Source organism: Erpetoichthys calabaricus, chromosome 5 (assembly GCF_900747795.2).
Source record: "Erpetoichthys calabaricus chromosome 5, fErpCal1.3, whole genome shotgun sequence".
NCBI classification, from domain to species: Eukaryota; Metazoa; Chordata; class Cladistia; order Polypteriformes; family Polypteridae; genus Erpetoichthys; species Erpetoichthys calabaricus.
Window position 1 is genome coordinate 193,374,709 of NC_041398.2, and position 26,328 is coordinate 193,401,036.

A 26,328-nucleotide genomic window follows, 5' to 3' on the forward strand; every position below is an offset into this window, starting at 1 on the left:
CCAATGATCCTAGGAGCTCTGTTGTCCGGGGCTTTATGCCCCTGGTAGGGCCACCCAAGGCCAATTGGTCCTAGTTGAGGGATGAGACAAAGAGCGGTTATACAAACCTCCTATGACGAATAAAAAATTTGGACGGCATTTTCCCTTGCCCGGACGTGGGTCACCGGGGCCCCCCTCTGGAGCCAGGCCTGGAGGTGGGGCTCGATGGCAAGCGCCTGGTGGCCGGGCTTGCACCCATGGGGCTCGGCCGGGCACAGCCCGAAGAGGCAACGTGGGTCCCCCTTCCCATGGGCTCACCACCTATGGGAGGGGCCAAGGAGGTCGGGTGCAGTGTGAGTTGGGTGGTGGCCGAAGGCGGTCCGATCCTCGGCTACAGAAGCTGGCTCTTGGGACGTGGAATGTCACCTCTCTGAAGGGGAAGGAGCCTGAGCTTGTGCGTGAGGTTGAGAGGTTCCGGCTAGATATAGTCGGGCTCACCTCGACGCACAGCTTGAACTCTGGAACCAATCTTCTTGAGAGGGGCTGGACTCTCTACCACTCTGGAGTTGCCCCCGGTGAGAGGCGCCGAGCAGGTGTGGGTATACTTATTGCCCCCCGACTTGGAGCCTGTACATTGGGGTTTACCCCAGTAGACGAGAGGGTAGCCTCCTTCCGCCTTTGGGTGGGGGGACAGGTCCTAACTGTTGTTTGTGCGTATGCACCGAACAGCAGTTCGGAGTACCCACCCTTTTTGGAGTCCCTGAAGGGTGTGCTAGAGGGCATACCATCTGGGGACTCCCTCGTACTGCTGGGAGACTTCAATGCTCACGTGGGCAATGACAGTGAGACCTGGAAGGGCGTGATTGGGAGGAATGGCCCCCCCGATCTGAACCCGAGTGGTGTTTTGTTATTGGACTTCTGTGCTCTTCACGGATTGTCCATAACAAACACCATGTTCAAGCATAGGGGTGTTCATATGTGCACTTGGCACCAGGACACCCTTGGCCTCAGTTCGATGATCGACTTTGTGGTCGTGTTGTCGGACTTGCGGCCACATGTCTTGGACACTCGGGTGAAGAGAGGGGCGGATCTGTCAACTGATCACCACCTGGTGGTGAGTTGGCTTCGGTGGTGGGGCAGGATGCCGGTCAGGCCTGGTAGGCCCAAACGTGTTGTGAGGGTCTGCTGGGAACATCTGGCAGAGCCCCCATGTCAGAAGTAGCTTCAACTCCCACCTCCGGCAGAACTTTGACCATGTCCCGAGGGAGGTGGGGGACATTGAGTCCGAATGGGCCATGTTCCGTGCCTCTATTGTTGAGGCGGCTGACCAGAGCTGTGGCCGTAAGGTGGTCGGTGCCTGTCGTGGCGGCAATCCCCGAACCCATTGGTGGACACCGGCGGTGAGGGATGCCGTCAAGCTGAAGAAGGAGTCCTACCGGTCCCTTTTGTCCTGTGGGACTCTGGAGGCAGCTAATAGGTACCGGCAGGCCAAGCGAAATGCAGCTTCGGTGGTTGCTGAGGCAAAAACTCAGGCATAGGAGGAGTTTGGGGAGGCCATGGAGAACGACTTTCGGACGGCTTCGAGGAGATTCTGGTCCACCGTCCGGCGTCTCAGGAGGGGGAAGCAGTGCAGTGTCAACACTGTATATGGTGGGGATGGTGCGTTGCTGACCTCGACTCGGGACGTTGTGGGTCGGTGGGGGGAGTACTTCGAAGACCTCCTCAATCCCAATAACATGCCTTCCAATGAGGAAGCAGAGCCTGGGGACTCGGAGGTGGGCTCCCCATCTCTGGGACTGAGGTCACCGAGGTGGTCAAAAAACTCCTTGGTGGCAGGGCCCCGGGGGTGGATGAGATACGCCCGGAGTTCCTCAAGGCTCTGGATATTGTAGGGCTGTCTTGGTTGACACGTCTCTACAACATCGCATGGACATCAGGGACAGTGCCTCTGGATTGGCAGACCGGGGTGGTGGTCCCCCTCTTTAAGAAGGGGGACTGGAGGGTGTGTTCCAACTACAGAGGGATCACACTCCTCAGCCTCCCTGGAAAAGTCTATTCGGGGGTTCTGGAGAGGAGGGTCCATCGGATAGTCGAACCTCGGATTCAGGAGGAATAGTGTGGTTTTCGTCCTCGTCGCAGAACAGTGGACCAGCTCTACACCCTTAGCAGGGTCCTGGAGGGTGCATGGGAGTTCGCCCAACCAGTCTACATGTGTTTTGTGGACTTGGAAAAGGCGTTCGACCGTGTCCCTCGGGGAATCCTGTGGGGGATGCTCCGGGAGTATGGAGTACCGGACCCCCTGATAAGGGTGGTTCGGTCCCTGTACAACCGTTGTCAGAGCTTGGTCCGCATTGCCGGCAGTAAGTCGAACCCGTTTCCAGTGAGAGTTGGACTCCGCCAGGGCTGCCCATTGTCACCGATTCTGTTCATAACTTTTATGGACAGAATTTCTAGGCGCAGCCAGGGTGTTGAGGGGGTCCGGTTTGGTGGACTCAGGATTGGGTCACTGCTTTTTGCAGATGATGTTGTCCTGTTTGCTTCATCAGGCCGTGATCTTCAGCTCTTTCTGGATCGGTTCGCAGCTGAGTGTGAAGCGGCTGGGATGGGAATCAGCACCTCCAAATCCAAGACCATGGTCCTCAGCCGGAAAAGGGTGGAGTGCCCTCTCAGGGTTGGGAGCGAGATCCTGCCTCAAGTGGAGGAATTCAAGTATCTTGGGGTCTTGTTCACGAGTGAGGGAAGAATGGAGCGTGAGATCGACAGGCGGATCGGTGTGGCGTCCGCAGTGATGCGGGTTCTGCATCGGTCTGTCGTGGTGAAAAAGGAGCTGAGCCATAAGGCAAAGCTCTCAGTTTACCGGGTCGATCTATGTTCCTACCCTCACCTATGGTCATGAGCTATGGGTAGTGACTGAAAGAACGAGATCGCGAATACAAGCGGCTGAAATGAGTTTCCTCCGCAGGGTGTCTGGGCTTTCCCTCAAAGATAGGGTGAGAAGCTCAGTCATCCGGGAGGGGCTCAGAGTAGAGCCGCTACTCCTTCACATCGAGAGGAGTCAGATGAGGTGGCTCGGGCATCTGATCAGGATGCCTCCTGGATGCCTCCCTGGTGAGGTGTTCTGGGCACGTCCAACCGGGAGGAGGCCCCGGGGAAGACCCAGGACACGCTGGAGGGACTATGTCTCCCGGCTGGCCTGGGAACGCCACAGGATTCTCCCGGAAGAGCTAGAAGAAGTGGCCGGAGAGAGGGAAGTCTGGGCATCTCTGCTCAAGCTGCTGCCCCCGCGACCCGACCTCGGATAAGCGGAAGAGGATGGATTGATGGATGGATATATATTTATCTCCTGGAATATAAAAACAGATTAATGAATAAAATCATTGAAACAACTATGACAAGTAGAAGTACATTGCTTGCTTTGGATTTTTTTGAGCTACATATCTTTGCTGACCTGACTAGATCTCAAAACATTGAAACTACAAAGAAGGAGACAAAAGTTCTTCATATAGTGAACACCGAATGAATATACTTTTTAATTAACTGCTTTCTTTTATTTTCAATAGTACTTCTGCAAAATACATTTTTATAGTAGCATTGTATATTTTAAATTCATATTATGAGAGTATAAGCATAATTATAAATACCACTGTATGTGTTATGCTTGGAAAATAAGTGTAAAATAAACAAGTATAAAATCAGAATGAGTTAAAGAAGATATATTCTGTATTGGCAGGAATTTGTAAGACTGACCATCTCTGACACCATGACCACCTATATAACTATCCTGATTGGAGATTTTCTTCGAGCTTTGTTTGTCAGATTTATTAATTATTGTTGGTGCTGGGATCTGGAATATGGATTTGTGAGTATTTCAAGGGGAAAGAAACAATACTGCTTAATTTTTAGCTACTTTCGTTAAAAAACATTTCGGTTAATATTTAATTAATGGAATGATGGGCCAAATAATGACTCATGATCATTTCTACAGCATTATTTAAATATATTTAAAATTAATAGTTGTGCATTCTGAAATATTGGTTACATGCACTATACACCATAATAAAATACAGATTTAATCATTATGTTTTAAAATTAATGTTAATCTTTATAATTTTTAAAAACTAGTTTAAATATTGATACAGAATGGAGCTATGATATTATGCATAAAAAAAATTAAATGATAAGAACATGAGGCGTGACTGCTGAAGGTTTCCTGAACAGAACATTTTCATATTTACTTTTGTTCCCAGCCATCTTATGCAGAATTTGATATCAGTGGAAATGTGCTGGGTCTGATCTTCAACCAAGGAATGATATGGTGAGACTTTTATATGTTTAATTGTCTTTAAATGGCTATCTTCATTCTTTTTGTTTCTTTGATATCAATTATAAAATCCAAAATATGAAATGCTGTTAAAAATACACATAAAGTGTCTGTTTCTACACTGTTTTCCCTAACACAGCAAGCACTGGACTCTAATGCCTCTGCTGTCTTGAGCATTCTCTAATAAAATATAAAAGTAAATTAGTGTAAATTGCACCTGAATGTAATCAGATGAAAAATTAAAGAAATAAATTGTGAATAAATATGTATAAAAATTAATATAGACATCTGTACTTAATAAAATTTTAAGGAACTACACAATGAAAGCACAACTGACACAATACTTATATTCTATGATATACATACGTGTATGTATAATACAGAAGGTCAATGCAAGTGCAAAGCCTTTAAAGTTTTGTCATTTTTTATCCTTAGGATGGGGGCATTTTATGCACCTTGCCTTCCGGCCATCAATGTGCTACGACTCCATGCATCCATGTATCTTCAGTGCTGGGCAGTCATGTGCTGCAATGTTCCACATGAAAGAGTATTCAAGGCCTCCAGATCTAATAACTTCTACATGGCAATGTTGTTGTTTATCCTTTTCCTGTCAACGTTACCTGCAGTTTATACAATTGTCTCCATTCCACCTTCATTTGACTGTGGCCCTTTTAGGTAAAGGTGGGAATATTTGTTATGTTTCTTTTGTAATGAAGTTGACAGTCCCAGTAAATGCATAGCAGTCAATAAAGGGTATTTACAAAAATATTAAAATATACATATATTCAGCAACATATTTTGTTTGTTTTTATGTTTAATTATACACATATTGCATAGTGTCTCAGGGATTTTGATTCTCAGAATGCAGCTCTGCTGTGATATTTGTCAGCTACAGGATGACATGCAATCAGATCACCACAAGAGGGCGACATATACATGCAAATGATGTTATTCAAAGATGAGGACTATAAAGTAATGTTTCTTGTTAAAAGACACTAGAGTGTTGTACCATGTTAGCCATTAGTAATGTAGTGAGAAGTCAAGCAAAATGACACCTTTTATTGGCTAACTAAAAAGGTTACGATATACAAGCTTTCGAGGCAACTCAGGGCCTTTCTTCAGGCAAGTCCAATAGAAGGTGTCATTTTGCTTGACTTCTTACTACAATGGTTTAAGAACAAAATGTGATTATGAAAACATTCTTTTGCAGTCTCCGTGTCATTTATATTTCATAGACACCAGTAAGCATTTTGATTTACAACCACTGGCAAAAAAAGTTTATGTTGTTTTATTGGCATATTGCTTTGTTTTTAAAAAATAAATAACCTACTAAACATTAAACAATTCAATCTTTTGCTCATAAATACATTTTAAGAAATTATTTTGATTCTTTCACATATTAAGATTTTCTTTCCTGGCTGACTGGGTTAGAAAACCCAACATATGTTATACCGTTCAATGGTTCTTGTTATCTACTTATGTAAGACATCAAGCTTTTTGAGGTTATCTCCTATTTTTGTCCCTCAAGACCTAAAAACCCTCATTTGTAGGACATTTTGGGACATATTTTGTGCAAGACATTACACTTTTATGATAAAGAGTAAACCAACAGTTGTCTTTAGCAGAAGTGATCAGAAACAGATGAAGCTGTGTATGCCACATCAGCCGATCCTATACGAGAGGATCAAAGTTACTTCTTTTCTCAAAACTTCAAAAAAATTGGGATCAGTAGTAAAGGCAATGGGAGTGGTGCTTTATGCTGTTTCGAGGTTGCTGATCTTGAATTTGATAATATTCTTGACATTTGATTCTTTACTGGTGGTCTCAGATTTCAAACATAAACATGTGAAGTATCGTTTTAGACTATTTCAAGGTCACTGATTACGATTATTAAGTTATTTTTGAAGTACGATGCTTTTCTAAGAATGTAACACTTTATGGACCTATATTGGTATGTGAAAATGGCAAATTTCTCTTACAATCGAGAATATTTAGACTTTAAACATTTAAATTGAGGCAGAAATTTTAATATTTCAAATATCTGATGGAAGTATACTTACAGTATTTATTATCTACTTCATCCTCATGAAAAAAGCATTGCCATCCATCCATCCTCTTCTGCTTATCCGAGATCGGGTCGCGGGGGCAGCAGCTTGAGCAGAGATGCCCAGACTTCCCTCTCTCCGGCCACTTCTTCTATCTCTTCCGGGAGAATTCCAAGGTGTTCCCAGGCCAGCCGAGAGACATAGTCCCTCCAATGTGTCCTGGGTCTTCCCCGGGGCCTCCTCCCAGTTAGACGTGCCCGGAAACACCACACCAGGGAGGCGTCCTGATCAGATGCCCGAGCCACCTCATCTGACTCCTCTCGATGTGAAGGAGCAGCGGCTCTACTCTGAGCCCCTCCCAGATGACTGAGCTTCTCACCCTATCTTTAAGGGAAAGCCCAGACACCCTGCGGAGGAAACTCATTTCAGCCGCTTGTATTCGCGATCTCGTTCTTTCGGTCACTACCCAAATAAGCATTGCAATTCACCAAATTAAAGTGGCTTTTTTCATTTTTCATTCCTACAAAACTGACTTCAAAATTCATTATAAGTAACAAACTAGAAATATCTTTGTACACTTTGTTTATTTTTACTGTAATATATCATTAAAAGTCTTTTAGAATAAATTTCAGGTTTTTTTTTTTTTTAGTGGGAAAAGCCGAATGTATAATGTTATCCAAGAAACCCTAGAGAACGATTTTCCTGCCTGGTTTGGAAAAGTCTTCAGTTATGCTTCAAATCCTGGATTGATTCTTCCTTTCATATTGCTCATGGTGTAAGCATAAAATCTATTTACATTATACCTTCTTTTAAATGTATTTTATTTAAATATTGTACATTCACATTTCTTTTCAATTGATATTTTACAAGAGGCGGAGTCTGTATTGCCTGCAATGGTGTAAGGAGCAGGCCTAGTCAAAAATCCAGCTCAGCACAGGACCAGTGGTGGATAATTCTGTAATATTTTGCATTTCAGGCATTTTCATTTTATTGAAACATTCCTGGCAAGTTTCCTTTGACTGCTAGTTGAAATTGTGTCTTAGTGTGGAGTCTGCACATTCTCTTCATGTCTACATGACTTTCAGTTTACCTTGGGGACCCAAAATTTCCTCCTACAAGTTTATATTTAAGCATACCCTGTGAAAGACTGGCAGCCCATCTAGTGTGACGTCTGCCATGCATCTACAAGGGACATTCAAAAAGTTTCCACACTTTTATATTTTCGTTGAAAACGGTGAAGGCATGAGGACTAGTAATTGGTCACAACTTTTCAAAGAAGTAGTTACTGTCATTACCACACTTAGTCTGCTAACTTTCAAACCTGTACAAGTTATCTATAAATTTATTGTGATTTGTTATTTTGCTATTGTTGGTACTCTTTTCTAGTTTTATTCTGTCAGTTTGTTGATCAGAGGAGGTAGTTGATTACTTGTAGCTGAGAGAGTTAGTAGCGTAATGTAGTGTAGTGTGGGGTCCACTGAAAAGGCATGTCAAATAATCAAAGCAAGGTCTAGTCCTCCTAGGACAATATGATATTTGAATGTGCCATCATGCCATTGAACAAAATTACATACAGAACTGCTTTAAAGTTTGCAAAATAACTCCAAATACTAGAGACCACCTGAAACATGCTTAAACTACACATATTACTATAGGAGCAAAAGTCCATGATACAGTTTGCATACTTGTAGGAAGCTGGGTCATGTATCTAAAAATATATATATATTTTTTTCCTAAGCTTTCAACCCCTACCAGGTGCCATCATCAGTGGAAAATGATTAGACATACGGGAATCAGGGAAAAAAAACATTTTAAGATATGTGACTCATTTTCTCCCTTTGTGGATTTCTAGCTACATATTTTTAGAAACGGTAACCATTAAATTGAGCCACATATACCAATTCTACATTACATTGTTGTATATGATAGTCTTTGAACCAAATAAGGCTATGGAATTTCAAGGTAAATTTGCATTATATCATATGCCTCCTTCTGTATTTTAATATTAGACTAATGTGTACTGTGCACTTTAAGCAAGATTGTTTTTCATTCCAGTTTAGGAATATATTACCTGCAGTCTACTTCAAAAGCCTATAAAGCAGCTAATATCGAATTAAAAAAGAAACTTCAAAATGTAAGTTAATCTATATTTTAATTTTAGTAACATTGTAATGCTTGTAAATATATTTGAAAATGTTTAGGAATTGTTTACATTGTTACTACCGCCAATGTGTATCAAGATAGTGGGGTTAGTTTCCATCCTGGTGGTGCCTGTGTGGCTGTTGCACTTTCCCCCTGTGGGTTCCTTTACCAATTCCAATTTCATCCTGTATTCTAACAGTTTTCTAGTTAGGATTACACTGTGTGAGTTAATATGGAGGTACATTTCTTAGTTCTTACCACGTTTGTCCTTAATACTCCTGGGACATCCTCCTGTTTACCTGGACCTAAAGTATGAATAGAATAATGGAAATGTTTATAGATCATTAAAGTGCCTGACCTGATACTGACTTTCCATTTCAGGTCAAACATAGACAACCCTAACAGCAATCTATCTCCTTTAATGACCAATGTGTTTTGCTTATGTAAATAGGTAACAATAAAATAACTTGGAGGCATTTGAATGTGTGAGTTGAAAACAAATTACTTCGGGCCTCATGTATAAATGGTGCATACGCACAAAAATGTTGCGTACTCCCATTTCCATGCTCAAATCGTGATGTATAAAACCTAAACTTGGCATAAAGCCACGCACATTTTCATGCTAGCTCAAACCCTGGCTTACATAAGTTCTCCGCTCGGTTTTGCAAACTGGCAGCACCCAGCGTCAAAGCAGTGCTTTTGTTCCAGTGTGGTTTCCCTTTCTTTTTTAGATCCACATCCCTGAGGTGGCTTTATCATATACACTGAAATTAACTGCATATTGTTCATTAGTTTAAGGAATCTGATTGTAATTAACCTGTAACAATATAATGGTCCACAAAATAGCCAAACTATTCCAAATACCATAGCTGCTTTAGCATTGTTACTCTCACTGCACCTTCTTCTTCTTCTTTCAGCTGTTACCGTTAGGGGTTGCCACAGCGGGTCATCTTTTTCCGTATTACTCTCACTGCACCACTCGGAGTATTTATATCACTGTATCTTAGTGTGGAATCACAGCTCTACAGCAGCTGATCAGAAAGAGAATTATCAGTATACAGCATCAAGCACATGCTGCCTCAGCTATGCTGCCTATTTGAATTGCTCTCACACGGCAAATGCTTCAGAGCATTTCCTGTAGGGACATCGTGGTTCAGAAACAGTTTCATCCCAAGAACTATAAATGCACTCAATCAGTCCATCAAGTGCTCCTTGTAGAACTGTTTGTAGTTATAAGTACAATTACCTCACTGTAAACTTGCGATACAGTTATAATATCGCACAACCTGAACCACTTTATAAAGCGCATATTTACATATGACGACAATATCATTTTTAAGACGAAATGCAGCAAAATATGTTTATTACATTATACAGATAAGATGTTAACGTCATTAAATAATTTATATTGTTAATAATTAAACATGTGAAGACACAGTGGCGCAGCGCTAGCTAGTTCAGGGATTGTTCTTGCCTCGCGCTGTATTCTTGCTGAGGCTGGCGCGACACTGATAGATAGATGGATGGAATAATTAAACATGTACTATGAAGATATTTCAATGATCCTTAAAAGTTTTGAAGAATCAGCGTTCTAAGCCTACAGATGGCTTAACATCTATTACAGAGCTGATTGTGTGGCGAATGGTTACTTGGAGAAAGACAAGGAAGGACAGGAATTGGGGGTTAGTACGTTTGAAAGAGATAGTACTACTGCAATAAATTATTTCATCATAGGTCGCGCATGGCGCAGCAAGCATCTTGCGGGAGGCAGGAACAATCTCTGGACGAGGCACCAGCTCATTACTATCACTGCGCCACCGTGTTCCCCTGTTTAATAACATGCTTTAATTCCTATCATCATGAAAATGATAACAAGTATACATCTCAGTATTTAAATTATTCAGAGAGCAGTAATATCACAAATGTAATAGATTCTGTGTCCTGTCGGAGGAAGAGAAAGCCTGTTTAAGAAACACATAGTGATTCACACACATAGAGCACATAGAAGAACAAATACAATACAAAGCATTAAACATGCTGCTTTAGTTATGATGGTATTTGAGAAACTAGTAAATTAAACAATTTAAAGATGAAGTTTATGATGTTCTACTTTAATGACAAAATAAACTACATGATTAAAGTGGAAATTTCAAGATTAAAGTTCTGGGCTTTTTTTCCCCACTGTGTGCCTATTTTTTTTCTTTTCTCTGTACCCTAATAAGCTTCCATATGACACTCAGACAGTGGGCTACGACTCCCCTTTTCACGGCGACTTTGATATCTGAAAACTTCTTTTTTTATTTCGGGCGCTGTGCGACTTTGTGAACTTGAACTTTCATGTTTCTCCGACACTCTATATCACTCGATCAACTTCCTTTTGTTGTTTATACCACTGTTTAAACCAACAAATAGTACATTTTTCCTTGCCTCCACTTGGTATTTGCTGAAATTCTTCTATTTTCCCCTGTGCTTTTGCCATTGCCTTTTCACAGAACGCTGAGCTTAAGGGCTATTATATAGATTTGCATATTCAAAGAGGCGTAATTCTGGGAGGAGTTTGGGGAGTGGCAGCAGGCAAGTGCACATGGGTTACTTTTCATGCTGACCGGGATTTATGTAGCGGAAGAACGTGAAAGTTGGCATATGCACAGATTTATGCATCTGGATTTTTTTGTGTGCACTAACATTTCCTTTTTTGTCCGTACGCCATGTTTTAGTGTGAATTCTACGCATGGCGTTATGCATGAGGCCCCTGGATACTTATTACAAGCTGTTGTTTGTTTTAGCATCAGCCTCTCCATTATTTGCGACCAGATACTCCACTGTCCACCTAGCATTATAAGGCATCACCGTTCATGCAGAAACGTTCATTGGTTTGTTATCCTGTGTGATATATTTCATATTTGTATTTATATTTAGCAAAATGAGGAAAATAAAAGGAAGAATAAAACTGCAGCTCTGAAAGCAGCCAGCGAGTTAGAAGAAGCCAAGAATCTTGCTGCCCAAGCAAGACAGGAGAGCTTAGCAGTACAAAATGGATTTCAAGGTAGGTTCACTCAAGCACTGAAGGAAAATAAGTAAATACTAGTGAAACATGCAGACCTTTGCTCCTAAAATAAAGATGGCTTATACAGAGCAAGTTGAACTTTTCAATTTTGGCAGTACATTCTTTTGTTCTTCACCATGAAAGAATACAACTTTATAGTGATCACATTGGGTGATGTAACTTTACTAAGTAGCGCTCCTTTGTCAGCATACATTTCTCACTTCTTCTCATTTTTGCATTATGTTATCTTGAATTTTGCCTTGCATGCCAATGAGCCTTGTATATGCCTGCTGGTCAGCTGCTTTATCATAAGTGTCTTCTGTGATGTTCTTCATGCTTAGTAGATATGGCCAAGTTGTTCGTAACATTCGATGATTAATAAACACAATACTTACAAATGCTTGAATTCTGAACACATATGTACCATGCCCTGGATGATTATCAGTAGATGGATTTTGCGAGGACTGTACTTTCATTACTGTAAATTCTTTTGCCCACCAGTAAAGTGGCCAGCAGGTTGCTGAAACCTAAAGTTTTTTGAATCTGCAGAACATATCAGGCAATATCCAGGATTACTTCTTGCTTGTGTGTAAATGTCAATATTTTGTCTGTCAATTCTTTCTTGGTCTGTGTCACTTAATCACCCTCTGTGATGTGCTTAACACTCAGCAGATGGTGCTGTTCTTCTTTTTCTTCTTCCTGTTATGGTGTTTAGCTTAATTTTAATGGATTCTATGATTTACTTGCTGCTTAGAAGTTGTTGTTGGTCATGTTACTACATTTGACAATCACTTTGCTGTAATAAACCCAGGATCGCAGGTCAGTTTATTGAGGTTGCTGCCACCTGAATTTTTTTTTAATTTCCAGAACATATGACATCATATGTTTTTGATCAAGTCAAAGATCAAGGTTCTAGCCTTGGTAGTTATATGTGGAACCTGATGTCATGCATTTCCCTGTCTATCTCATTGTTGCACTATGTGTCCTCTGCAGATTTTGCTACTCTTCTTTGCTCAACACTCAGCAGATGTTGCTCATTTTCTATTTCTTTCAGCCATGTCACTTTGTTTGCTTATCACTTTGCTGTAAGAAACTTATGAGCACAGATCAGGCTGCCACTACCTCAAGGCTTCTGCTTGATGGGTGCAAAATGCAAAGTATCATTATTATTGTTGATATATTTAGGGAATGACATTAAAAATCAAATATACATGCACTGTTATTCTACTGTTTGGCAAGAGAGTACAAATCAGAGTTTCACACAATAGTTGAACACTGCAAGCAATGTTATGATTAAATGATGACAAATTAGCAAACAAATAATAAAAGTGGTTCACAGGGTCATTACAATCCAGAGGATGGATGGGTACAAGAAGGTTTTAGCAGATTTAGATTGCTCTATTAAGGGCTACATCTTTCAGGTGCAAACGAAAATCAGTAGACTGGGAGTTTGGATGGTCAAGTGGGCTTTTTCTACAGGTTAAAAGCAAGAACTGAGAAATAAGTTTAATGAACTGAAGGGTCTTCTCATGTTTTTATTATGTGTTTAAATAATAGTTTACATTTATGCTTAATCTGTGTCAAGAATTAGCTAGGACTTACATGATGGGGGCAGGTGAAATAAAAATAGAGAACTCAAGTTATGTTGCTCAAGACTGTGCATGATGGTGCCTCATATCAGTGATAAGTAGGGTCCATGATTTACCGCGGCCCGTGGAATTTAGGGTTTTGCAGTGGTAAAACACCACACCACGGAATTAACCTAACTGCCACGGAAAATACCAAATCTGAATGAAATCTCACCATTTGAGGCATATTGATATTAGTATGATTAGTTTTGATTACTTCTTTAAGTTCTTTCTTTAGCCTATTGCATCATCTCATTAGTGATAAACTTAACTAGCTGAGAGCTGAACTTGAATTTGTATCTGTTCACTGCCAGCCAAATATGAACACTCTGACTTCTTTTGAGGCACAGTCATTCATGGCTGTCGATGTCTACAACAAAGTGTCTGACTTACTGTCTTGCCTGAAATCATCCGGATTACCAATTGCAACCAGCAGCTGTGAAGATGCAAAGCACAATGCTGCTGCTAAACCTGAAGAATATTTTGTGGGAACCAAACAGCCGGCAACAGACCTATTCAGATCTGTGAGAATATTTGATCCATGACAGCTACCACTCTTATCGAAAAATTTTGCTGATCATGCACAATCAGTGCCAACAATGATGGCTGCAGCAGCTGAATGGCAAGCTTATCTGGACATAACATCTCGTGAAGTAATTCCAGCTGATATCACTGCTTTTTGGCGTGCCTTAGAGGACAGACTGCCTCGCTTAGCAGCTCTTGCTAAAGTTTACATTGCGTTGCCGATCTCTTCTGTTGATGTGGAACGTTCGTTCTCAAAATATGGATTGGTGTTGTCACCACTGCGATGTTCTCTGTCACAAGAAAACCTACGAGCTTACGGTGCCGTTACAAATTAGTTTTATGGAGTTCTGGTACTGCATTTGCCGCGCCGCGGTACGCCACGGAATTTAGAAAAACATGCTGTGGAATTTACGAATTCTTGCCGCGGTAAATCGTGGGCCCTAGTGATAAGCTTTCCCAATCCTCACGTCTTTAAATGCATCTGTATTTTCTGGTTGTAGTACATTTTTACCTGGATTTATGTACGCTTCCCTTGTTGACCTTCTGCTCATTGTGACCACTCTTTTGGACTGTGGATTTTAAATGATTAGATACAGTATGTTTGTTTTACTATTGTAATTCTCATTTTCTTGTGCAGGACTCTAACTGAGTTTTGTGCAGTGAGCTTTGATGAGCCAGCACGAGGGGCTGCAGTGCTCCATGGGTGCAACAAAGCAGAGGAACGGTGTGGTAGTGCTGAAGGACAGATTTCACCAGTCATGCAGCAAAAGTCTAGGGAAAGAACACAAAATCCAACAAGATTTTCTTCATTTGATATGTTAAAGCAGTGTGCCTACTTCATTATAACTTTAGTGACATGGTTCAGTCCAGGTTGCTGGAGATTTTCAGTATAACGGAAACATTCTGAACCAGCCTGCAAGTCTCATATAGTGTTCCATTGATGCTGACTGGATTGCAGCTCTCTCAAGGTCCACAACAAGTTCCTCTACTTCTTTAATTTTCAGGGTCTAGTTGTTGAAAGGATGCCACTCATAAGAACCAAAGTATCATTTAAATCTCAGTGAACAGATGACACAGCACTCTGTCATTCCATTGTGAGGATGTAAAGCATTACAGCCACAATCAAAATAATTCCAAACTTACCAAGAGAACACTGGGAAGCAATGGTCTGTAACTACGATGTCCTCTTGTCTTTATCCTCTTCATCTTCTCAATGTGTTCACTACCATTTCTATAAATTGTCATTAATGAAAAAGCTTGAAAGCCATTAGCTTGCTTTTGAAATAACAACAACAGCATTTATCTATATAGCATTTTTCATACAAACAATGTAGCTATACAAAATAAAATAAAAGGAAGTTAATATAAAATGTAAACAAACAAGATTAGGGAATAACATTATACAGTATGTAACAAAGAAAAAGGTAAGGTCGAATGGCCAGGAGGACTTTAAAAAACTACAAAAAAAAATACAGTTAGTCTAGAGAAAAAAAAAATCTGCAGGGGTTCCAAGGCCAAAAGACCATCCAGCCTCCACTGGGCATTCTACCTAACATAGATGGACTAAATCTGTCCTCATGGTTTTCAGGCTTCACATGGAAGAAATTGAAGAAGATGATCATGTGGACATATGGGACTCCCGCTATTCAATACATAAACATGGGGGGCAGCATGGTACCTTGATCAGGTGGTGGTTGCAAACTGGAAAAGACAGCAGAGAATAGTACAGATTAGTAGGGAATTGCAGAACCCAGAGAAAAATGATAATTTAATATCCATGTAGTGTAATAGGGATACAACTAAAATGTAGCTAAATGCAAGCTTCTGGCTCTGGCACTCAGGCGTCAATTTTGTGAATTCTTTGCATAAGACACCGGACACAAAATTGAACAAACAACGTGAAAAATAAATAAATAAATACTTGAGAAATTGCTGTATGTCCTGTATTTCCAAGGATATCTTGGAAAAAAAAAGACAGCTAAATGGAACTAATATGTGATTGTTTACTGCATCAGAGAAAAAAAACCAAAAAAATTTATTTCACCCATATAAGAATGTAGCATTTAATCTTTTTTTTTCCATTTCAACAGGTCAAAGACCAGGCAACAAAGATTTAGAAAGGAACCATCTAGGACAGAATGGTGGAAATTTATATCCACCTAGGGAGAGAGGAGTGCGGCCTGGGAATCTTCATCCTCCACATATTGCTGTGACTTCTCCCCCAGGAAGAAGAGTGCCTGGAATGCATGGATATTTGCCAGGAAATCCTCACCACCATGGACCAAGAACATCACAACTTCATCCTCAGTATAGACAGGGAATCTGAACTATTAATTTTCATTCCTTGTCAAACATAAATTGTATTTTATTTAGGTTTAAGAAACCTACGGGTCATTTTATATCTGCAAATCAGAATTATTGAACAATAATTTATCAAGTTATTGACTTTCAAAACACTTATGTTAGAGTCACTTTAGCCAGTAGTTTGTAAAAGACAGCATTGAGTAATAACATTTACAGCAGCAATGTCATGTAAAGAAATACTATATAAAAACTTTTTAGTTGATATTTCAGAAACTTCAGATTCACCATCATGAAATAATGCATTCAAAAAGTTTTGAAGTGTTTGGCCAGCATTCTACTTCATTGTGTAATATCTAGTAAATCAAAGTATTGCCCTACAATTTTCCAATATAAAGATTAAACTTACACAGGGTAATTGAATAAAAGAAAGCTATACAAACATCACTGCCACAAAGTCATTTTCAACAAAAACTCATCTGGGTCAAACTGAAGTGTTATTTTAGAAATCCAAGTTTTAAATATAAAATAGTGTTATTAAGGCATCTGATATAAAAATATAGGTATCAGCTTGATTTCAAAGTATTCATCATTTTTGTTAAAAGTATTAAAATATTAATGCAGACTCCCGAAAGAGAAAGCACTTTACTCCATTCCTTTCCTGGGCAAATGATGACTGTTTAGAGCATTTCTGTATTATATTTCGGATAAACCTGTTAATAATGATTCATTTTTACTTCCTATTTCATTGATACCACTGTCACAAAACTATAATAAATGTGAGTGTGAGGACTTGCATGATTGCGCCTTACAATGAACGTCCAATTTGTTGTTGTTTAAAGTTTGGTACACATGTCTGCCTGCATAGGCTCTGATTCCTGCAACCTGAAAGGAAAGTAAGCTCAGAAAATAGAAGGTTGAATTATATTTTTACCTAATAAATGTAAATAGAAATTACATATTGTATTAAGTCAATAGGTCAATACATTAAATATCAGGAATATGCTGAATTGAAGGTCATGTATTACAAAAATCTTGGTAACACTTTAGGCACTGCAAAAAAATTGCATCTGTTGTTCATTTATTATTATGTAACAAGACCTTAACATACATGCACTTTTTTTGAGCCTTCATACCACTAACAAAAGTATTAGTGAATTGTTTATTCATCTCTGCAATGTGACTGACTAACAGAACTTCAGTTTGGAGTGGTCTGAGGTGGATTAACTGAGCCACATTACTCTTGATGTTAAATATTTTGTATAAAACCTGTGAATCTTTCGTATTAACAAGCAATTTTACCATCATTTCAACATGCCACACCGTACAGAGATGGATAACCTGTCTACTAATGTTTTGCAGTACCTAAACTAAAGAGTTACCAAAATCTTAATTTTATTAGTATAGATAAAGAAAGATGGGTGTACATCCTGGATATGAATATTGCAAATAATGCATTTGCAAGTGCTATTTTCCAGTGGATTTTAATCCTTGTATATAAAGAATAAGAAATATGTATGTCTATTGTAAAATTGATTTTCCATGTTTAATTGGGGTTGGCCACTTTAATACGCTGTAGCTGCAATTTTCTAATGCTTTACATTTGAGACTTCCAGATTCTTATTTGTTCTGCACTCCATCATCCATTTTCTGATTCTGCTTTTTCCATTCCAGAGTGCTGCACCTACCTGTGGAGCCCAGATCCCAGAAACTCTCAGGCAACAGCGCTATCCCCTGTGGCATACATTAAAATTCCTTTTTATTAGTCCTACTGAGGGTCACATGGAGCTCAAAAAAAATCCCAACAGCATTGCCTACAAAGTAGGAATTATTGACAAATGCTTAGCCAGTTCAACGCGGGCACACTAATGCACATAACCAGGTTAATTTACACAGTTTTACATTTTAGAGACGCAAGTTAATGTAAGACTCCCTCATCTCTGAGAAGCAACATGCATAGACATGGGGAGGATTTGCAAACTCCACTCAGACTCGACCTAAAGCCCTATAGCAATGAGACAGCAGCTCATTAAGTGAAACTCTTCAATTTTATATTAATACATCGGTAATAACTAGAATTTTACAATAGCTTTAAAGTGTTGCAATGCACATTAACTTTTTCATGATATACTAATTTCTAATTGTTTACTTACTGTAAACACAGAACAATATATTTAAGTTGTTTAGATATGCCCCGTGACCCTGTGTTCGGATTCAGCGGGTTGGAAAATGGATGGATGGATGGATGGATGTTTAGATATGTAAACCAGCAAGTTTACAACCAATATTGTGTTAAGTTAAGATGGCTTTCTTCTAGTTGCCATACAGCAGTGTTTTCTGAGGTATTCAGAACTCTCTAGCTCTCTGTAGCACTTCTTTTATTTATAGTGCTATTGACTTTCTATTATGAAATTTTTCTATGAAAATTTTGAAAAAAATAATGTCATAAGCTTCACAACTGACTCTTTTTAGTATGCAGTATTCTGGATAATGAATAATACCTTAATTTTTAATGAGCTATGTAAAATGTAAGCTCTAGACACATTAAATAATTTACTTCTGTTACTTGAGTCCTTCATGATAAATTGTTTATTATATATATGCTTACTAACTGGTTTCATAGAATTATCAGGGTTGATTTTAAAGCCAAAATCATGTGTGTACAAGTTAAAAAAATGATTACTTCAAAAATGTCTTATAGAGATAGAATCAAACTATTTTATTTTGGAATTATTTAATAAAAGAATGTAAGACAATTTTTACAATTAATCATCCATCCATAATAGCTCAGATAATTTAACAGTTAAATTTATACTAGATTACTTAATGGTATTATCAATCAATAGTCTCAAAAACATTAAAATGAGTTTAAAATAACATTTTTATATCCAAAGACAGTTTGTTTACCTTCTATAATACAGAATAAATTAAATAATGAGTGATTAATAAGACAATACAGGCATATCACAATTATAAAAATGTTTTAAACAAGGTGTACATTTAAATGTTTTTATAGTATGTATTATATTGATATTGTTTTATATAGATCAGTACTTCTTTATTAAACTTTAACAGAGGCAAATGCTTCACTTAGCATTTAAAAGCATGTAGGTTGGTGATATCCCTAAATTATTAATTTCACTTTCAATAGCTATTAAGAGTGTTTTAAAACTGTTATGTCATATACATACCATTTTAGACCAGTAAATGCATAATGAAACATTACACGAAAGGTAACTTGAATCTTCATTAAACCTTCAGCATCTTCCTTCAGGTGTTGTTTTAGGTGTCCGATGACTAGACCATTATTTAAAACAGATTATTGTGAAGATTAACAGAGACAGACAAATGTGCAGGCATAACAGGTTGAACAATACTGGATTATACTCAGATAATAACAAAAGGAAAAAATCTTCTCTTTAACCTGTGAAAGGATACTTCAGTGATGATCAGTTTCACTCTGCTGAGTCATTTGACATTCTGCCTGTTCCATTAACCTGAGTGAGTTGACAGTTGCATGTTAATGTGTCTCTCATCTTTTAATGTACTATAATTAATTTGGGAAAAAATACTGCTATGGGTAGTTCTTTTTAAATACAAACATATGAAATTAATTTTAAAATAATGAATGTTAAACATGTACATGTTAGGATAAAAAGTACAATGTCAATACATATTTTTTGAATGTATTTATTTACTGTATCTTATATGGACTTATGAGAATAAAAAGTTTTAAAAGAACCAATTTATTGCTGTATTTTAGGACTCTGTACTGCTATTTGCTGTTGTCATGGAAACACAAGAATGCCACTGCAAGCTGTTGATCATCTTACCCAGACAGGCTATCCAGGGAGAAAACAATTCTTTGTAACCAAGTGCCTTTGAAGTAAATGCAATAAAGGAATTACGGCTATCGAACAGCATAAACCATCATAAAACTCTTCAAACATGCCAAGGAAAAGCAAAAGTCAGTTAGAGATTACAATGGAGGATGGTGAGGTCAACATGTTATTATTTGTTATATATATATTTTAGTCAAACATTAGGAAATACAGTAACATAAGAGTAATAAATAAATAAAAATCGAGTGATACTTTAAAAACTGAAAATTACAATGCATTTGTAAATGAATCTGCACAATATTGCACAAAACAGAATATAAATTAAAACAATGAGCAATGATCCCAATTCTACACCTCATTTACTTTTTTTTTTATTATATAATAATGATAAAAATTCAACTAAATGATGCAGAAAAATTATACACATTTCGCTCGCCAACCCCCGTGCATACGCTACACGCTAGCCTCTTTGCGGTTCTGACGCTCGCGTACAGGGATGCGAATGTACAATTTACTAACTATTTTACATTATAGGAAGTAATTAACCATCCATCCATCCATCCATTTTCCAACCCGCTGAATCCGAACACAGGGTCACGGGGGTCTGCTGGAGCCAATCCCAACCAACACAGGGCACAAGGCAGGAAACAATCCTGGGCAGGGTGCCAACCCACCACAGGACACACACAAACACACCCACACACCAAGCACACACTAGGGCCAATTTAGAATCGCCAATCCACCTAACCTGCATGTTTTTGGACTGTGGGAGGAAACCGGAGCGCCCGGAGGAAACCCACGCAGACACTGGGAGAACATGCAAACTCCACGCAGGGAGGACCCGGGAAGCGAACGCAGGTCCCCAGGTCTCCCAACTGCCAGGCAGCAGCGCTACCCACTGCGCCACCGTGCCGCCTAATTAACCATATTAAAAAATATTAAAACGTAATAATTTGAATGTAAATTATGTTTCATGTTGCGTTAGAGTTATTCATTGTGTAATACAATTTTGTTTTGTTTGTCTTTGAAATTAACACGCCAAAACTTTTTACACTTTTACTGTAAAACTTAAGTAAAAACTATTTTTTGAGTTAAATATTCGTCAGTATCGCATTGAATTGTGATTCTGTGTTTTCATTTTGACAATGCCATGTATAACTGCACATGATTGAATTTAGTTTCTTTCTCTCTATTAAATAAAATGACTTTTTCTAATTTTTGGCTCTGAGATTTGTAAATTGTCTTTGCAAAAGCTATTATAATGGGAAACTGTTAACGATTTTATACAAATGGCATATCAAGATCTCCTTTGTTGTCTAATGTTATCCCCTGAAGATGTACTACATTACCTTTCTTGGAAACAACCTTCTTTCTACAGTAATTCATGCAGAGGAAGACCGGACGGTGTTAACGGTTGTAGATATTTTTTGGGATATTGTAAGTTGATGTTTTCATCAACCGCACCATCACCACCAACTGTTTCAGCATAGTCTATTGAAACGCATTTAACCAATCATCATTTTTGCCGTTAATTCGTTTGACTTCATTGTTTCTTAGTGCTAGGATTTGCCCATGTACTCATTTTTACTATTGATAACCCTTTGTGATGAAAGTCTTCAATAAGATTTGGACATAATATGTCTTCTTTAATTGGGAACTTAAAGTGAGGAAAACTTTAAAATTTTAAGAGCTGAGAGAGCAAGAACTGTGTCTGACAAAAGCATTCACCACAATGAGAGGTGACAGTACTGTGGGTGTGGTTTTCCATAGTTGAGAGGAGGGAGTGAATTGAAAAACATCTCATGGCCAAAATCTCAACTCGCGGGACTTGAAAAAATCTTCCAAAAAGTCTTGTCTTGTTGCAGGATTTTTTTTATAATAATAATAATATATATATATATATATATATATATATATATATATATACATATACACTAGATGTACAGTATGTATATATATGTTTATTAATATACTGTACATCTAGCTATCTGTACATACTCTACATATTCGTATATATTAATTATAAAAAAACAGTTATTAAACTTTATATAATTACAGGAATACTTCAAATTGCCTCACATTCTTTTATCATTTTTGATATTTTCCAGTGGGAATAGAGATTGATGGACAGGTGGACAGTGATAGTGATGGTGAGTGTCTTTATTGGTAAGGTTTCTTGGAAAATATCAGTTTAAACCTGGTTCTGAATTTTAAGTTGAATTTGATAGGCTTTTAACTTTTTTTTTTACTTTACAATATTCTTATTTGTCAATTTTTATGGTCTGCTCTGTTATTGTACATTATAAATAACATCCTATATTTTTGCACATAATGCATTTTGAATATATATCATTAGAATCATTGCAAATATTTGTCTAATTTCAATTAGTTCAATTAGTTTATACTGAATAGACAATTTATTATGTTCATATGTCTCTCTTCCACATAACTAACAACACCGTGACAACATTTATGTGCAGATAATGCTATTTAAGTGTGGTCCTCGTGGGCCAAAGGACTGTCTTTGTGTGTGTGGTTCGGACAAGATAGTGGGCATGCTGTTTAACAAGATAACCAGCTTCTCCTTCTGCCTGTGACAAACAAAATGGTGTAACTTAGTGCAGTTTCTCAACCTTTCTGGTTCTACAGCCCATTTTTTCCCATGTATGATGTAGTTGGGTCATGACCCAGTGGTTGAGAAACACTGACAGAAGGAGTTAAGACAAATAAAACATTGAAAAATGGAAAAAAAAATGTCTCTTGGTTCTTGCTTAATAATTGCGATGTATAAAACCTAAACTTGGTGTAAAGCCACGCACATTTTCACGGTAGCTCCAACCCTGGCGTACGCAAGTCCTCCGCTTGGTTTTGCAAACTGCCAGCACCCAGCGTCACAGCAGTGCTGCTGTTCCCGGGTGGTTTCCCTTTCTTTTTTACATCCACAAGGCAAGCTTTAACAAATACACTGAAATTAACCGCATATTGTTCATTAGTTTAAGGAATCTGATTGTAATTAACCTGTAACAATATAATGGTCCACGAAATAGCCAAACTATTCCAAATACCATAGCTGCTTTAGCGTTGTTACTCTCACTGTACCTCCTTCTTCTACTTTCAGCTGTTCCCGTTAGGGGTTGCCACAGTGGATCATCTTTTTCCATATTACTAACACTGCACCGCTCGGAGCAGCTGATCCGAAAGAGTATACAGAATCAAGCACACGCTGCCTCAGCCATTCGCTATTTGAACTGCTGTCATCCAACAAACGCTTCAGAGCCTTTCCTGTACGGACCTCGCGGTTCAGAAACAGTTTCATCCCAAGGACTATAAATGCACTCAAGCAATCCATCAAGTGCTCCTTATAGAACTGTGTGCACTGTAAACTTGTGATATAGTTATAATATTGCACAATCTGCGCCACTTTATAAAGCGCGTATTTACATATGATGATGATATAATTTTTAGATGAAATGCAGCAAAATATGTTTATTACATTATACAGATAAAATGTTAACGTCATTTAAATAATCCATATTGTTAATAATTAAACATGTGAGGACACAGTGGTGCAGCGCTAGCTAGTTCAGGGATTGTTCCTGCCTCGCGTTGTATTCTTGATGGTGCTTGCGCTACACTGGAAAAATAGATGGATAGAATAATTAAACATGTACTATGAAGATATTTCAATGTTCCTTAAAAGTTTTGAAGAATCTGCATTCTAAGCTTACAGATAGCTTAACATCTATTACAGAGCTGATTGTGTGGCAATTGGTTACTTGGAGAAAGAAAAGGAAGGACTGGAATTGGAGGTTAGTACGTTTGAAAGAAATAGTACTGCTGCAATAAATGATTTCATCAAAGGTCGCTTACGGCGCAGCAAGCACCTTGCAGGAGGCAGGAACAATCTGTGGACGAGGCGCCTGCTCATCACTATCACTGCGCCACCGTGTTCCCATGTTTAATAACATGCTTTAATTCCTATCATCATGAAAATTATATCAAGTATACATCTCAGTATTTTAATTATTCAGAGAGCTGTAATATCACAAATGTAATGGATTCTGTGTCCTATCGGAGGAAGAGAAAGTCCGTTTAAGAAGCACGTAGTGATTCACACACATAGAGCACATAGAAAAACACATACAAAACAAAGCATTTAACGTGCTACTTTAGTTACGATGGTATTTGAGAAACTAGTAAATTAACCGATTTAAAGATGAAGTTTATGATGTTCTACTTTAATGACAAAACAAACTATGTGATTGAAGTGGAAATTTCGAGATTAAAGTTGGCATTTCGAGCTTTTTTCTCACTGTTTCCCTATTTTTTTTCCTTTTCTCTGTACCCTAATAAGCTTTCATATGACACTCAGATGGTGGGCTATGACTCGCCTTTTCACAGTGAATTTGATATCTGATCGCTGCTTTTTTATTTTGGGCACTGTGCATCTTTGTGAACTTGAGCTTTCGAGTGCAGCATCCATCTGGATAATGTGATGGCAGCTATTTTGCGCCAGAACATTCGCCATACATTAGCTATTAGGTGGTGAAGGGGTGAGAGAGAGTTAGTTAATTAAAGAAGGGGATGATTAGGGGCTCAGAGTGACAAGGCTGTGGTTGGCAATTTAGCCAGAATATTGGGGTACACCCTACCTTTTATGAAAGATGACCTGGGATTTTTTATGACCTCAATTTTTCAAGACCTCAATTTTAAGTCTCATCCGAAGAATGGCTCCTTTTTTACAGTACAGTGTCCCCATCCTTCCACTGGGGGATTGATATCCAAATTCAGATCTCGCTAACACCTCTTCTAGCAGCAACTCAAGCTTCTCCTAAATGGTCTCTAATCCAAGTACCAGCTGGGACCAAACTTGCTTAGCTTCAGATGGAAAGGCTGCTATATATAGTGCTTTATATATATATATATTCATTGTCAAGATAAATTTTTATAGTCTGTCCATTTGCAATTTAGATTTATCTACAGACTAGTAGTAGTAGCTCGACCAAAACACTAGTCCTGGAAAGGTACAAAAGAAAAAGACAACAAATTCAGCTGAATGCAGTAACTTTACCTGTCATCAAATTTCAGCCTAAATGAATATACTGCATATGAGATGAAGTGAAAGGATCTAGTTGGAGGAGACATCCACTAACAGTAAATGTGAAACAGCTAAGAAAGACTCTGTAAGTATCATAAAGCAGTATCTCTATACCAGTTTTTGACATCTTGTTGAGACCAAGGTCTACTAAACAACCTAAACAATTTCAGCTGTCTAAGGGTATACAGGAGATATATTTCCTTTCTTGTCATTGTACCAAATGAGGTAGCCATATGTTTCATTCAAGACTTCTAATACAACAGAAATGTGTTACAAATAAATGTAACTAATAGTATACTTATAATACAGAAAGTGTCATTAAAAGAAACATACTGTATAAAGAACATTCCAATTTGGGATTGCTGCCTGCTACAGTATGGTTTCGTAAAGTCTGTCTAATGTCTTCAGTATTAAGAAATGTATGACTGATAGTTGAACAACAATACAGTCTATTTCTCCAGCAAACTCACAATAAAAGAAGATGCTGTCACCCAGTTATTTGTCTGTTTACAGTAAAGCACCTAAAGTCTGCTTTGAAAAGTTTAATTTTCCATCTTTAAATCTAAATCTGTAAACAGAAATTAAGTATTTTTATCCTTAATCAGGTTCTGCATTTACAATAACAACAGATAAAGACACTCTTAGTTAAAGTGCAGACCTTGGTGCTTTTTCTTGCTAATACAACATTTTATTTATGCATGTTATTGCATTCTTACTTTTTTTGTGGATGTTATTTTAAAATTATCATTAGAACATATTTATCTTCAACTGGTCAATTTTTATTTAGTTGTGAACATACAGTTCATTGAACATACTGTACATTTTTCTAACAATTTAGTTACATCCATCCATCCATTATCCAACCCGCTATATCCTAACTACAGGGTCACGGGGGTCTGCTGGAGCCAATCCCAGCCAACACAGGGCGCAAGGCAGGAAACAAACCCCGGGCAGGGCGCCAGCCCAGCACAGGGCGCACACACACACACACACCAAGCACACACTAGGGACAATTTAGAATTGCCAATGCACCTAACCTGCATATCTTTGGACTGTGGGAGGAAACTGGATCACCCGGAGGAAACCCACACAGACACGGGAAAAAAATGCAAACTCCATGCAGGGAGGACCCGGGAAGCAAACCCGGGTCTCCTAATTGTGAGGCAGCAGCGCTACCCACTGTGCCACCATGCCACCCTATTTAGTTACATGCATTTGTATATTTTTAAATATGAACAGATCATCAAATAAGTGAATCAGAGGCATGACTATTCACTAGTACAGGTCATCAAAATTCACCAAAGCATTTTCCATAGTGAATATGAAATGTTCGCTGGTGACCTTGTTCATCAAATATTTTACTGGGAATAAGCCTTGCGGACAGCTTTTTCTTAACACCCC

At 38.6% G+C, this 26,328-nt stretch overlaps 1 protein-coding gene across 1 annotated transcript in view; it reads left to right on the plus strand.

Annotated features, from left to right (window-relative positions):
- tmc1 (transmembrane channel-like 1) overlaps positions 1–16,012 on the plus strand; it is an 85,545-nt gene extending 69,533 nt beyond the window's left edge. The window contains exons 14-20 of the mRNA XM_051928569.1: positions 3,710–3,838; positions 4,227–4,294; positions 4,736–4,975; positions 6,995–7,120; positions 8,401–8,479; positions 11,407–11,533; positions 15,777–16,012. Coding sequence (XP_051784529.1) covers positions 3,710–3,838; positions 4,227–4,294; positions 4,736–4,975; positions 6,995–7,120; positions 8,401–8,479; positions 11,407–11,533; positions 15,777–16,012 — 1,005 coding nt within the window. The remainder of the gene's footprint in view (positions 1–3,709; positions 3,839–4,226; positions 4,295–4,735; positions 4,976–6,994; positions 7,121–8,400; positions 8,480–11,406; positions 11,534–15,776) is intronic.
- Positions 16,013–26,328: the final 10,316 nt, after the last annotated feature.